This window comes from Thamnophis elegans, chromosome 5 (assembly GCF_009769535.1).
Source record: "Thamnophis elegans isolate rThaEle1 chromosome 5, rThaEle1.pri, whole genome shotgun sequence".
Classification (NCBI taxonomy): Eukaryota; Metazoa; Chordata; class Lepidosauria; order Squamata; family Colubridae; genus Thamnophis; species Thamnophis elegans.
Window position 1 is genome coordinate 69,713,724 of NC_045545.1, and position 14,377 is coordinate 69,728,100.

Genomic DNA, 14,377 nt, shown 5'->3' on the forward strand with positions numbered 1-14,377 from the left:
ATCTGTCCAGGAGAGACAAAACTAAGGTGGCAAGGAGAGATATGGAACTAGAAGGGATAGTGAAGCACCCCACCCCCTGATTATCATGATTGACAATGGTCACCTTGGCAGCTATTTTTGTAATAGAGAAGTTCTCTGTTGCCTATTTTGGCTCGAAATTTTAGGATCTGCAGTCTTAATAAAGTGGAGGTCACAAAATTAGAGAAGGCTGGCATAAGATATGGTACTAATTCGCTTGTGGTTTCATGGAATCTATACTGGCTGATTCCAATTATATCCTGTCTCTTTTAGGTAAAGTAATGGACGGGAGAGCAGAGATGGAGGTGATAAGAAGCACAAAAGGAAATGCAACTGGGGAGGTCAGTGTCCATTTGGTAGCCAGTGAAAATACTGTGCAAAATGCCCACTTACCAGCAACTACCTTCATCATACCAGGTGAGTGCTCAAATACTGAAGTTTGTTACTTTTCTGCCTCCAATTCTTTTGCAACCCCCCCCCCCATTTTTATGCCTTTAGTATCAGATCACATACACAGCTGACTCACTTTTCCTCATTTAGTTGGTTCTATATTTTTCAAGTTGATATCATACATTAATAAAAGACATTTCTAGAAAGTTGTAAGATGTTGCAACACTATATTTTGCTTGAATGTTGATCTTTTCATAACTCCACCCTCCAGGTATATGAGGACATAAAGTACACAGAATTAATGCAATTGCAAACTGCAAATAAATTTTAAAACAATGGGTAACACAATTACCCTAGAAAAATTATATTACCAACATTTGCTTTCGAAGCTAAAGATTATAGCATTCTTATGAGAAGGAAGGATGTTGTATTTACATACCTTGATTTTAAGCAACTTTGCATCTTCAGGGATGTTGGACTACAACTCCCATCTTTTCTAGCTATCACAGATCTTGAGGTTATATTCTAGAACAGTAATAGTGTGTGATGTGACAAAAATGTGGACCTAACTTTGTTGCCCTATCATCCCACTCCAGGCAAAAGAGAAACAATTTATAACAGAGTCATTTGGGATAGTGAGATGGGCAACATAAAAGTTTAATAAATAAGAAAGTTTACATAAATATATTTTTTGATTTGGTGTTATCTCTCAGGAACAAAAGCCACCTATCCAAGGCAGTTTTGGGTTGCAAAAGTCCTGGAAACTTCAGAGAATGATCTTGCATGGCCTTGCAACCTGAAAAGAACAGAAAAGGATGCCTCATGTTGCACGATTTTCAAAGGCTCCAGAGCCACATGAGATCAGGGCCCTTTCACACAACTTCCAGGAGGTCTGGAGGTCACGTGAAAGCATACCACATTCTTTCATGCCTCTGGAGCCTCCAAAAATCACACAAGAACTTCCTGGAATTTTTGGAGAGTGCAGAGGCCATAGTAAAATGTGGTGTGCTCTGTACCCTTTGAAAGTCACACAAGAGGGCCCTGCTTCGCCCAGCCTCTGGAACAGTGGTTCCCAACCTTTTTTTAGCCATGCCCCACCTAAACATCTCTAAAATCCTGATGCACTCCCTGTGACATATAATTCTTACTTTACTCAAAAGGTGAACTCTACTCACACGGAGGAAGCTTAAAAGGCCATTGACCTGGTTTAAACAAGGTTCAAATTGCCCCCATTAAAAATCAAATTACCTCTCTCTGGGTCGTGGGCCCCATGATGGGAACCACTGCTCTGGAGTCTCTGAAAATCGTGCAAGAATGTACAAGAACACACCATCTTTTCATGTGGCTTCTAGGTGTGTCATTAAAAATAACATGACAAGTCATACATGTGTCATAGGCTTGCCATCACTGGTCTAGGACATCTGGAAGATACCAGATGTAGAGAAGGTTGAACTGAGCATTCAAATAAGATGCTGAGGTTTTAAAATGTATTCTATCCCTTAAAGCAGTAATGGAATTTTTTTTTAAAGAAAAAGAAGGGAAGAAGTTACATTTTATTTTATATGTGCATTTATCGTGGCATTACAGGAACCTGAGCAGCATTTTGATGGCCTGTGATATCATAACACCCGGGAACTGGCAATGAAAAAATGTTGGAGGGAAATCATTCCTATTTGGCCAGGGAGAGGGGGGTGTTAAGGGATAATCACTCCCCCACCCCTCTCCAAATGCCAAACAGCAGGCAATACAATACAATAGCAGAATTGGAAGGGACCTTGGAGATCTTCTAGTCTAACCCCCTGCCTAGGCAGGAAACCCTATACTGTTTCAGACAAATGGCTATCCAACATCTTCTTAAAGACTTGCAGTGTTGGGGCATTCACAACTTCTGGAGGCAAGCTGTTCCACTGATTAATTGTTCTGTCAGGAAATTTCTCCTCAGTTCTAAGTTGCTTCTCTCCTTGATTAGTTTCCACCCAGCTTTTAACCTGTGTAACTTCCCTTTTATATTATATTGCTGTTTTTAAATTTTGTGGGGTGTGAGTGTGTGAGCGTTTGGGTGTGTAAGCGAGGATTGGGATGGGAACCGGGTTCCCCCACACTGAGTGCCTTGCAGAAGTGTTTGGGGGATCTGGGCCCATTCCAATCTCAGGATGACTGATTCGAAGGGTCTGTCGGGAAATGCGGGGGCTATGGGGGTGGGTGGAGGGACTACGGACATGGGAGTGGGCCGGAGCATTACGGTCTTAACAGGGAGGGGCAGATATGGCGGGGACTTTAGGGCTGGCCATTACCGGGGAAGGAGGGCTCGCTACGTTACAGAGATCCCTCCTTCCGGCCCTATGAGTCCCACTCCAAGGCCAGATGGCGTGAGTAATCAGGACCCTGGTCTCAGGCTGCTGTCGCTAAATGCCAGCTCTGTAGTTCACAAGGCTCCCCTCTTCCGGGCCCTAATTTTAGACGAGGGGGCAGACCTGGCATGTATTACTGAAACCTGGCTGGGCCCGGAGGGAGGAGTCCCTCTCACGGAGATGTGCCCAGAGGGTTTTCAGGTGCTTCATCAGCCGCGACCCCAGAGAAGGGGTGGGGGTGTGGCTATTGTTATCCGAGAGTCTCTAGTACCTCGTAGGATCCCTGCTCCGGAGTTTGTCGGGTGTGAGTCCTTGCTGATGAAGTTGGACCTCAAGGGTCAAGTGGGCTTGCTGTTAACGTACCTGCCTCTCAACAACGTTGCAGCAGCCCTCCCCTCGCTCCTCGAATCAGTAGCTGAGCTGGCAATTGAGTTCCCCAGGCTTATGGTTCTGGTGGATTTCACCTTGCCTTCGCTCAGTGAGCACTCTGATGGAGCGCAGGAGTTCATGGCTTCCATGACAGCCATGGGCTTGACCCAAGTAATTCGGGGCCCGACTCACTCGGCAGGTCACACGCTCGACCTTGTATTCCTCTCGGAGCAGTGGAGTTGTGATCTTGGTTTGAGGGGTAGTGAGATCTTGCCCCTGTCATGGTCGGACCACTACCTACTGAGGCTTGACTTTCGGAGACCAAACCCCCACTGTAGGGAGGAGGAACCGATTAGGTGGTTCCACCCCAGGCGCCTTATGGACCCTTTGGGCTTTCAGACGGAGCTTGGTGTTGTTCCTGATACCCTCGCCCGCAGTCCGGCAGAGTCTCTGGTTGCTGCCTGGAATTCAGCAGCGGCAGAGGCTCTTAACCGGATTGCGCCTTTACGGCCGATCCGAGGCAGTGGATCCAGGAGGGCTCCTTGGTTTACTGAGGAACTCCGGGAGATGAAGCGCCGAAAGAGACGCCTAGAGCAACGATGGAGATCCAGTAAGTCTGAGTCAGACCGAGCGCTTTTAACATCCAGCATCAGGGCCTACCTTCGGGCTCTGACGACAAAAAGAACACACATTGCCTCTCTGATAGCTTCCGCTGAGTTGCGCCCAGCCGCCTTGTTTAGGATAACCCGTTCCCTCCTAAACAGGAGGGATACGGGCGATCCTTTGCAAGGCAGAGCTGAGTAGTACGTCCAATTCCTTGCGGATAAAGTTGCTTGGCTTCGGACGGACCTGGACTCCAATTACGCAGAACCAGCTGAGGCACCAGGGGAGAATCTGGATGGACATCACTGGATTGATTTTCAAGCTGTTACCCCTGAGGAAGTGGACAAGGCCATGGGAGCTGTAAGTGCCTCCACATGTGTACTGGACCCGTGCCCCTCCTGGCTAGTTGCTAACAGCAGGGAAGTGACACGGGGCTGGATCCAGGCGGTTGTTACCGCCTCCCTTCGGGAGGGGTTCTTTCCCCCCGCTTTAAAGACGGCGGTGGTGAGACCCCTTCTGAAGAAGCCATCTTTGGATCCAGCCGTTTTAAACAACTATCGTCCAGTCTCCAACCTACCCTTCGTGGGGAAGGTTGTTGAGAAAGTGGTGGCCTTTCAGCTCCGGCGGTCCTTGGAGGAAACCGATTATCTAGATCCCTTTCAGTCGGGATTTAGGCCTGGCTACAGCACGGAAACCGCTTTGGTCGCGCTGACTGATCATCTCTGGAGACCCAGGGATGGAGGTCATGCCTCCGTCCTAGTGCTCCTTGACCTCTCAACGGCCTTCGATACCATCGACCATGGTATCCTTCTGCGGGAGGTGGGGGTGGGAGGCACTGTCCTATGGTGGTTCTCCTCTTACCTCTCGGACAGGTCGCAGTCGGTGTTGGTCGGAGGGCAGAGATCGACCCCTAGGCCCCTGAATTATGGGGTGCCGCAGGGTTCGGTCCTGTCCCCCCTCCTGTTTAATATTTACATGAAGCCGCTGGGTGAGATCATTCGACGGCACGGGATAAAATACCATCAGTATGTGGACGATACACAGTTGTATCTGTCTGCCCCGTGCCAACTCAGTGAAGCGGTTGACGTGATGTGCCAGTGCCTTGAGGCTGTTAGAGTCTGGATGGGGGATAACAAGCTTGCACTCAATCCGGATAAGACCGAGTGGCTGGTGTGTTTCCCTCCCACTAATTGGCCAAGTTTTCCATCTCTCAGGCTGGGGGGTCAAACAGTACGCCCCTCAGACAGGGTCCGCAATTTGGGAGTCCTCCTGGACCCACAGCTGACTTCGAACACCACTTGTTGGCTGTGACCAGGGGGGCATTTGCCCAGGTTCGTCTGGTGCACCAATTGCGCCCCTACCTGAACCGGGAGGCCCTCACAACAGTCACTCGCGCCCTTGTGACCTCTAGACTGGACTACTGCAACGTGCTCTACATGGGGCAGCCCTTGAAGAGCATCCGGAGACTTCAGCTTGTCCAGAATGCAGCCGCGCAAGCGATCGTGGGTGCACCTCGGTTCACCCACGTAACACCTATCCTCCGCGAGCTGCACTGGCTGCCTATTGGTCTTCGGATACGCTTCAAGGCGCTAGTCGTCACTTATAAAGCCCTTCATGGTATTGGACCTGGGTACTTGAGAGACCGCCTGCTGCCAATTACCTCCAATAGACCGATTAGATCCCACAGATTAGGCCTCCTCCGAATTCCATCTGCCAGCCAATGCCAGCTGGCGACCACACGGAGGAGAGCCTTCTCTGTGGCTGCTCCGACGCTCTGGAACGAGTTCCCCGTGGAGATTCGAACCCTCACCACCCTCCAGGCCTTCCGCAAAGCCCTTAAAACCTGGCTGTTCCGACAGGCCTGGGGCTAAAGAGTTTTTGCCTCCCTTCTCGAATGGTATGGTTGTTGTGTGTTTTTAAATTTTGTATTGTTATGTCTTGTCTTTTATCCCCCTGTTTGTACCCCCTTCCCTGGTTGAATTGTGAGCCGCCCTGAGTCCCCTTTGGGGAAAGGGGCGGCATATAAATGTAATCAATCAATCAATCAATCAATCAATCAATCAATTGCTTTTTGTTTTGTCCTTAAGTGCCTTGGAGAATAGTATGACTCCCTCTTCTTTGTGGCAACCCCTGAGATATTGGAACACTGCTATCATGTCTCCCCTAGTCCTTCTTTTCATTAAACTGGACATACCCAGTTCCTGCAACCGTTCTTCATATGTTTTAGCCTCCAGTCCCCTAATCATCTTTATTGCTCTTCTCTGCACTCTTTCCAGAGTCTCCACATCTTTTCTACATCGTGGTGACCAGAACTGAATGCAGTATTCCAAGTGTGGCCTTACCAAGGCATTATAAAGTGGTATTAACACTTAGATAGATAGATTTTTTTTTTGATAGATTCATTTATTTATAGGCCGCCCTTTTCCCTGAGGGGACTCAGGGTGGCTTACAATCAAAAAAGGAAGGGGAGTGTAGGACAATACAAAAAAAGAAATGTGCACAAAGTAAATTAGACAGTAAAACTCAACATTCACTCAGCATTCGGGAGGGGCAAAAATAAGATTATCCCCAGGCCTGACGGGCTAGCCAGTTCTTGAGGGCTGTGCGGAAGGCCTGGACGGTGGTGAGGGTACGAATCTCCACGGGGAGATTGTTCCATAGTGTCGGAGCCGCAACAGAGAAGGCTCTCCTCCGAGTAGTCGCCAGTTGGCACTGACTGGCGGATGGAATACGGAGGAGGCCAACTCTATGCGATCTGATGGGACGCAGGGAGGTAATTGGCAGAAGGCGGTCTCTCAAATAGCCAGATCCACTACCATGGAGCGCTTTATAGGTGGTGAGTAGGACCTTGAAGTGCACCCGGAGATCAACAGGTAGCCAGTGCAGCTCACGGAGGATCGGTGTTATGTGGGCGAACCGTGGTGCGCCCACGATCACTCGCGCGGCCGCATTCTGGACTAGCTGAAGTCTTCGGATGCTCTTCAAGGGCAGCCCCATGTAGAGCACATTACAGTATTCCAGCCTGGAGATCACAAGGGCTCGAGTGACTGTTGTGAGGGCCTCCCTATTCAGGTAGGGCCGCAACTGGCGCACCAGGCGAACCTGGGCAAATGCCCCCCTGGTCACAGCTGAGAGATGGTGGTCAAAAGTTAGCTGTGAATCCAGGAGGACTCCCAAGTTGCGGGCCCTTTCTGAGGGGTGTAAATTTTGTCCCCCCAGCCTGAGTGATGGTATGTTGGTCAAATTTTTGGGAGGGAAACACAACAGCCACTCGGTCTTGTCTGGGTTGAGTATCAGCTTGTTTGCTCTCATCCAGTCTTTAACGGCTTCCAGACCCCGGTTCATCACGTCCACCGCTTCATTGAGTTGGCATGGGGCGGACAGATACAACTGTGTATCGTCCGCATATTGGTGGTATTTTATCCCGTGCCTTCGGATGATCTCGCCCAGCGGTTTCATGTAAATCACTTCACGTGATCTTGATTCTATCCCTCTGTTTATGCAGCCTAGGACTGTATTGGCTTTTTTGGCAGCTGCTGCACATTGATGGCTCATATTTAAATGGTTGTCCACTAAGACTCCAAGATCCCTTTCACAGTTACTACTATTGAGCAAGGTACCACCTATAATGTACCTGTGCATTTCGTTTTTGTTGCCTAAATGTAGAACCTTATTCTTTTCACCATTGAATTTCATTTTGTTACATAGTGCCCAATGTTCAAGTTTGTCAAGATCCTTCTGTATCTTAAGCCTGTCTCCTGGAGTGTTGGCTATTCCTGCCAGCTTGGTGTCATCTGCAAATTTGATGAGTTCCCCATTTATTCCCTCATCCAAATCATTGATGAAGATGTTGAAGAGTACTGGGCCCAAAACAGAGTCTTGGGGTACTCCACAGGCAAAAGTGTTGTCCTCACTGCAGGATGACTCTGGACCAAAACGGGACACCCTGGGAATATTCAAGCTACAGATTTGCAACTCAATGATTTTACACTTCTTGTAAAGCTTAGGGATCACTTCTATTCACATTCCCTTCAGCACTCAGCTATATCTGGATTATATTGCTCTGTAATGAAATTGGGTGACATTTACTCAAAGGTAATTATTTACCTGCATGTATATCAGTATGCTTATACTATACTGCTTTTCTTCTTCATCAGCAACCACAACTACTATAACCCTTCCAGTGAACACCTTAGAAATTCAGCGATTCCCCCGCGAAGCCCAGAAAAACATGGGGACAGAGAGGCCAAGAGAGGGTGTGGGGAACGAGCCCATCACAGCAACAGTCATCCCTCAGATCAGTGGAGTGCAGATTTGCAACACCATCCGGGATCTGGAATGGAAAGATGGGATTGCCACTTTGCCTGGGAGCAACCTAAGGGTAAATCAGTGAAGACTCTTTTTTTGTTGTTCTTAGGTGTGTATACCATTGGGCAAATTTCAGGAGTAGTACTTGATTGATACAGATTAGTTCTCAATTTACGACCACCCACCCACCAACCATTCAAAATTATGACAGATGCCTCTCCCAAAAGCTACTTACGATCTAATTTTGAATTTACAGAAGGCTGACCACACAAACACACCTGCCATAATGTGATTGCAATTTGGGCACTTGGCGTCTATCTCACTTTTATGGCTGGTTGCCACTGTCACATGAGTGCAAGTTTTAACTTTTATTTTTTCCAGTTTCTGATGTTTACTTCTGCTATCTGGTGAAAAAAAGTCGTCTGGATAAAATGGATTTCCTTCATGAACACTTCATTTGCTTATCAACAGTAATGTTCACTTAATGAGCAGCAAAGAAGAAGTTATAAAATGGCTGATTTAATGACCGAAAAAATTTAAGACTGTAATTCTGGGGTCAGTTATGTTCATAAGTTGAGAACTACTTACATTGGGCCTTTCAACAGCACACAAAAAAGGAAAACAGGATGAGAACCTGGCTCTGGCGTTCAGGTCTTTTGCTGAAGCATGACACTTGTCCCTAGGTACCCTCAATTGCATTTATATACTTAATTAAATCTGCAGTTCCAATTTGAGATGATTATTTAATAGAGATCTAGAATTGATCATTGAATTTTTTTTAAGGAATTTAGGCCAGCCTCTTAAGTGATCATCCATTACCACATTCTTTTACTAAAGCTATATTCTGGCAAGTATTCCCTTTGTCCCTGAACTCCTGATGTCATGCACATTAGTGTGTCCTATGAACATGCCCAAAACACGCATTGGTTCAGCTGCTGTTTGGAGCTTACCTGACAAAGTGTTGGTGAAGGTAAACCAAGATGATTGTAGGTGTGTTTCCCTAGGCTCAGTGAAAGAAGGTCAATTTGTTTTCACTCCATCACAATATTGTCATGTCCCAAATTGGCTGCTTGCTTCCCTGTTGACTTTTTCTTTCCATCTTGTATTGACACAGTTTCGAATAAACGAATATGGGACAGTGAAAGTAGTTAGTGCTGACAAACCTTCACCTGCAGAACCCATACAGGAATGTCAGCCGGAAAGAAATGGGGATGATGGAGGGGTACTTACCTGCAAGGGCAATCCAATCAGGACTCCAGGTGAGGATTTGGAGAGGATTTCCAGTCCCAAAGTAATGTTGCAAACAAATTCTGTGTAGGTATCAGATAACCTATTCTTTATTTTATTGGTCAGCAGGCTTACTCTTTGAAAAATGAAGAAAAGTGTACCCAACTGTTATGGCAGAAGAGAATTGACTTTAAAAAGTTTGAATTCAGCAAGGGATCACAGAGAAAAAAAAATCCATAAAATTTGCATAATGTAAAAATGTTAGGAAAGAGACAATCGGACAGTAGCTTAGAATGCTGTTAATTGCTTTATTCTTAATGCCCCCCTTTCTTCATCCCTCAAGTTGGAGCTGCCATCAAAGAGTTGGACTGTATTCCAGAAACTATAATATTTATACTTTCTCTATATGGTAATTTTTGTAGCTATTAATCATAGGCCCATATATTTTTGTGTTTGAGACTTTGCCAGGCCTTGTGCAAAATGTAAGGGGCTGCGTTTCAAAATGAATGATTCCAGGGACCATTTGTGGAGAGGAATTCTAGTGATGTCAGTGATAAAATTAATTCCTTAAACCTTTGCAAAGTGTAAAGTGTCATTCCGATACTTAACACACACACCCCAAAAAAACCCCATTGAAAAATATAAAAGAGATAGCTTCTGCTATTCTGTCATGGTTTGAAAGGTAGGCTATTATGTTTTCATTTTGTACCCTTGACCTAAAATATGTAAAATTGGCACATAAAACATACCCGCAGCTCACCCCACTGGATTATCATTCTGCAATTTGACCTGACCCAGAAAATCTTCTCATTATCATAACATTGATGTGATTTATTTGAGCTTTTCACATTCTGATTTCTGTAGAATCAGATATTCCAGAGCCTCTTAAACTTCCAACGGTGGACAACCTATACCACTGCAATACCTGTGGCCGAAGAAATATTTCTGGGTCAACCCAGGAAGGCCGGGCATTTTGTAGTGAGAACTGTCACCGGCAGTTCAAAGAAAGGTAATAAAGAGGTTGCCTTTAAAGGGGGTGGGGAGAGGAGGTAGGGAGAGAAGAAAAATTAATACACTTTTTGTCTTGTTCCTACTGTTTTTTCCATTTCTTCCATGGACAGAAAGAAATACTGTAAATTTTGTTTTAAAGAAGCACTTGGGCAAAAGAGCATCCATTAATGCTGAATACCTAATATAGATAAATTTATGTAACATAGGCAGGGGTGGTATTCACTTAATTTCCCTACTGGTTTGCAAATGTGAGGGCGTACATGCCCTTTCCACACATGCAATTGGCCTTCCGCCATGCGCTTTGGCTTGAAAACGTGCCTAAATAGGATGGCATAGAGCTGGGGCAGGTGTGCAGGCCTACCTGCGATTTCCACTACCAGTTCGGGCAAACCGGTCCAAACTGGCTAAATACCACCTCTGAACATAGATTACATCAATGTTTCTCAATATTATTAGCTTTAAGATGTATGGATTTCAACTCCCAGAAGTTAGTGAACATTGTAGAGAAGCACAACCTACACATACGTATATTAAGTGAACTTTCTCCGTAGGTAATCTTTTGGCATGAGGATTTTACATTTTCTTATAATTTCACCAGAATGAATGTTCCCAATTTCAAAAAAAAAAATCATCTAGATTGAGGTATTTTAGTTTCTTTTTTTTATTCAGGAAAGGATAAGAATATGATGTCAAAATTGCTTTGTAGCGTTGAATGTCAAGCATGGACTTATTTTCAACGTTGATTAGTCTTGAATTTCCAACTAAAATGATGGTTGAGAAACAATTAAATTGCATGAATCAATTTTATTTAAGGTTTTATTGCAGTGTTCTCTAGTGGAAATGCTGTAGGTAAGGTGTAGTATTTCTGAATGTTTAAAATGTCTGAATGTTTATTGTATTTTGTCAATGTTGTTGCAGTTCTAGTATTAAACCCAAGTCTCATTGCTTGAGCAACTTTATCTGGAGAATCTGCAAGTTTGGGTGTTGTTTTTGCAGGTCTGTCATTGTGGAGAATTCTGCTGGCATCACTAACACTACTGAACTTCTCAAGCCAGTAAAGAAACGGAAGAGGAAAGATTATCAAAGCCCTTCAGAGGAGGAAGAGGAAGAATCAGAGCAAATGGTGTGACTGGGATGTTCTTGCATGTATTTGCAGTAGAATCTGATAGCAGCATTTTTTTCCTGGTATGCATGCTCGCTCATTCACTGGACTGGCCTAAATTAGAGCCAGTCAGACCATGGAGCCATAGCTTTAACCAGTGGACACTCCAAAGTAGGGATGGGCAACTATTTTTTTTACTGCTGGAGGATGGTGCAGCTGCTTTAAATTCTTTGGTGCCCCATAGATATAAAGGAATGGTCCATAGGCAGAATGTAACATGCGTATTATCAGGGTTCCATCTGACACATATTTGCACATGTAACCTATAGGACCTAGAGAGGAAAGAGATGTTCATATTTGTCCTCTATTCACTTAGTGATCAAGATTTTGCTTCTAAGTGACTGTTATATTCTAAATATAGGTTGTTCTACATACAAAGATGGTACTAAATAGTGGGGTATCCATTCTTTTCCTAAGTTGGATGTCCCATGGTACCTTACCATTGTTCCCCTACTTTCCACTGGATGGTTTGAGAAATATCTTTGCTGCACCAGATACATCAGCTTTTGTTGGTTTCTCTTTGTGGTTGTATTTTGATTCTTCACAAAATGGGGGAAACAAGGCAGAGTGCTAGGCGGAGGCCATTTCATATAATTTTCTTTGGCCAACAGGGCAGCGCTCTGAGAGATTAAGGGGAGAAGGTCAGGACGGTCAGATTGCATTGTGCAGAAATAAAAATAGTGCTGGTAATTTTGGACATGGTCAAAGCCAGTTGTCATTTGAAAGAGTCTACCTATACTTTTTGGTTTTGAAATAATTTATTACTTGACAATTGCTTAACTTTTTAAACTTACAAATGTATACATTATAACCCTATTTATTTATCAAATTTATATGGCTGCTCATCTCACGAGGAGTGACTCCTACATATTCAGAATTCATATTCATTACACTGCAGAATTACTAATCTACATTGTCTTACCCATTGAAAACCGCACATTATACAAGCCCAGTACCCTCCAGATGTTTTGTATTAAATAATTTATAATCTGCATTATTGAATATGATTGTGTGAGCTGAAAGGAGCTGTAGTTCAAAACATCTGGAGGGCATTGCTAATTTAACCTTAATGCAATGCTCTATTAAACTAGCTTTTATCTTCGAATATATTACGAAACCATAGCTATCTACAGGATAAGTCGAAAGCAGTAGCTTATGCATCTTGATTGAGCCTCTTCTCTCACCTCTTCTCCTTTTTGATAAAGTATTCCCTACCTATGGATTTTTCACCTCATGTATCACTATATCACCACTGCTTGTTTAGAAATTGTTATTGTAAATGCTTTGTAGAAGCATCCCTAAGTTGTAAATGCAACACATGGCTAAATTAACATGTTGCAAGGAATCTGGAACCAAATATTGCCCCTTAGTTCTTTCTTCTTCATTAAAGTACTGCAAACAGCATTATTTAATAGCAGGATTACTATTCTGTTTTCTGAATTGAAATCATACTCCCACATTCATTCCATTGCATAAATGCAGCAGCATGCAGAGCCAAAGTTGCAGTTATCCTTACAGGGGATAAAATCTGATCATAATTCTGGTACATCTCTTTCCAGGAGTATGACTGGTAAAAACTGGGATAGTGGAATTTTGGAATGGTGCAGCATTACTATACTCCTATTCTCTAAACAATTTTTGCTTTATAGACCAGCAGAAAAATAAAAGTCTCTTTTTGATTGGACTGATTTCAAGTTAAAAATAACAATCTGAGTACCCAGATTGTTGGGGGCAATATGCTAACTCTGTAAACTGCTTAGAGCTGTAAAACTGTAAAACACTGTGAAGCGGTATGTAAGTCTAAGTGCTATTTCTATTAAAGATATGCCCAGATCTCCTATATCATATTTGTATTTGCCTTAAGTTGCAAGTTCCCTCAAGGAACAATTCAGCTTTGGTTTTAGCTGTATTTCTACAAATTTTTGTTATGTATCAACACACTGGAACTGATCTTATAGAAGCAAAGATTCTTGTAGCATCATAAAGACAGCAAATTTATGATAAGTCCTGGATCACCAACCTGGAGCTTGTAGACACCACTAAATCAACAATGTTCTTCTTGGTGCCTTCAAAGCTTTTTGCAGTTATCAAGAGGTACAAGTCTTTCTCTGCTGTGGCTCAAAGAGGAATTGAGATTTTTTTCGCACTTTGCATTGTGTTAATCAATTCGCTAATGTGAGAATGTCTGTGTCATATGCACCAAATATTTTGGGAATGCCAGTGTAATAAGGTTATTCTCACATCTGTGTTTTATTTTCCACTGACCTCTCTTTGCAGTCTCTGTCATCCATCACAGGCATTTATAACACTTTGTAGATCTGATGAAGGGAATTTTGAAAACTTATGCCTTGAGCTTATATCACAAATATTGTTTGTCTTTAGAGTGCTACAAAATTCTTTGATGTATTACAAAAGGTAACCGGAAATGGATCATAGAAAGCTAGGGAACATAATCTTAAACCCCAAGATTGCAGGTAACCCATCATCCAAACCCTGGAGTGACTACAGAGGTGTTTAAAAAATTGGTGCCAAATAGTATATTTTATCTCTGAAAACTCATGAGGAATAATGTTATTATTATTATATAATATATATATAATATATGAGATTTTGTTTGTGTGCCTTAGGAACTAAAGCAGGAGGAGATAAATGGTTCAGGAGGAGAACTTCCTGCTGTTAATAATAGTAATGAAGAATGGAATGCCGATCAGTTTGGTAAGCATATAGCATGGCTTACTTGTTTGAGGAACTATAATGTAATCATTAATAATCCCCAAATATGAAATGGTATGTTCTGTCAGAGGTCATGTTTTTCTTTATTCATTCTGAGATGCAGTCTGGCTATGCCTGTCCCATCTGCAGCCAGAAAGTACAAGTGCAGAATAAAAGGAAGAACCTAATGATTTTGAGTAAAATGCAATGTTCAGTCCTCAACAAC

The 14,377-nt window shown here is 43.6% G+C and overlaps 1 protein-coding gene across 1 annotated transcript in view; it reads left to right on the forward strand.

Moving 5' to 3' along the window:
- The first annotated feature begins 299 nt into the window (after positions 1-299).
- Positions 300-14,377, forward strand: part of L3MBTL1 (L3MBTL histone methyl-lysine binding protein 1) — a 41,232-nt gene continuing 27,154 nt past the window's right edge. Inside the window, exons 1-6 of the mRNA XM_032218905.1 lie at positions 300-435; positions 7,889-8,112; positions 9,154-9,298; positions 10,131-10,275; positions 11,274-11,400; positions 14,067-14,154. Of these exons, the coding sequence (XP_032074796.1) occupies positions 300-435; positions 7,889-8,112; positions 9,154-9,298; positions 10,131-10,275; positions 11,274-11,400; positions 14,067-14,154 (865 nt within the window). The remainder of the gene's footprint in view (positions 436-7,888; positions 8,113-9,153; positions 9,299-10,130; positions 10,276-11,273; positions 11,401-14,066; positions 14,155-14,377) is intronic.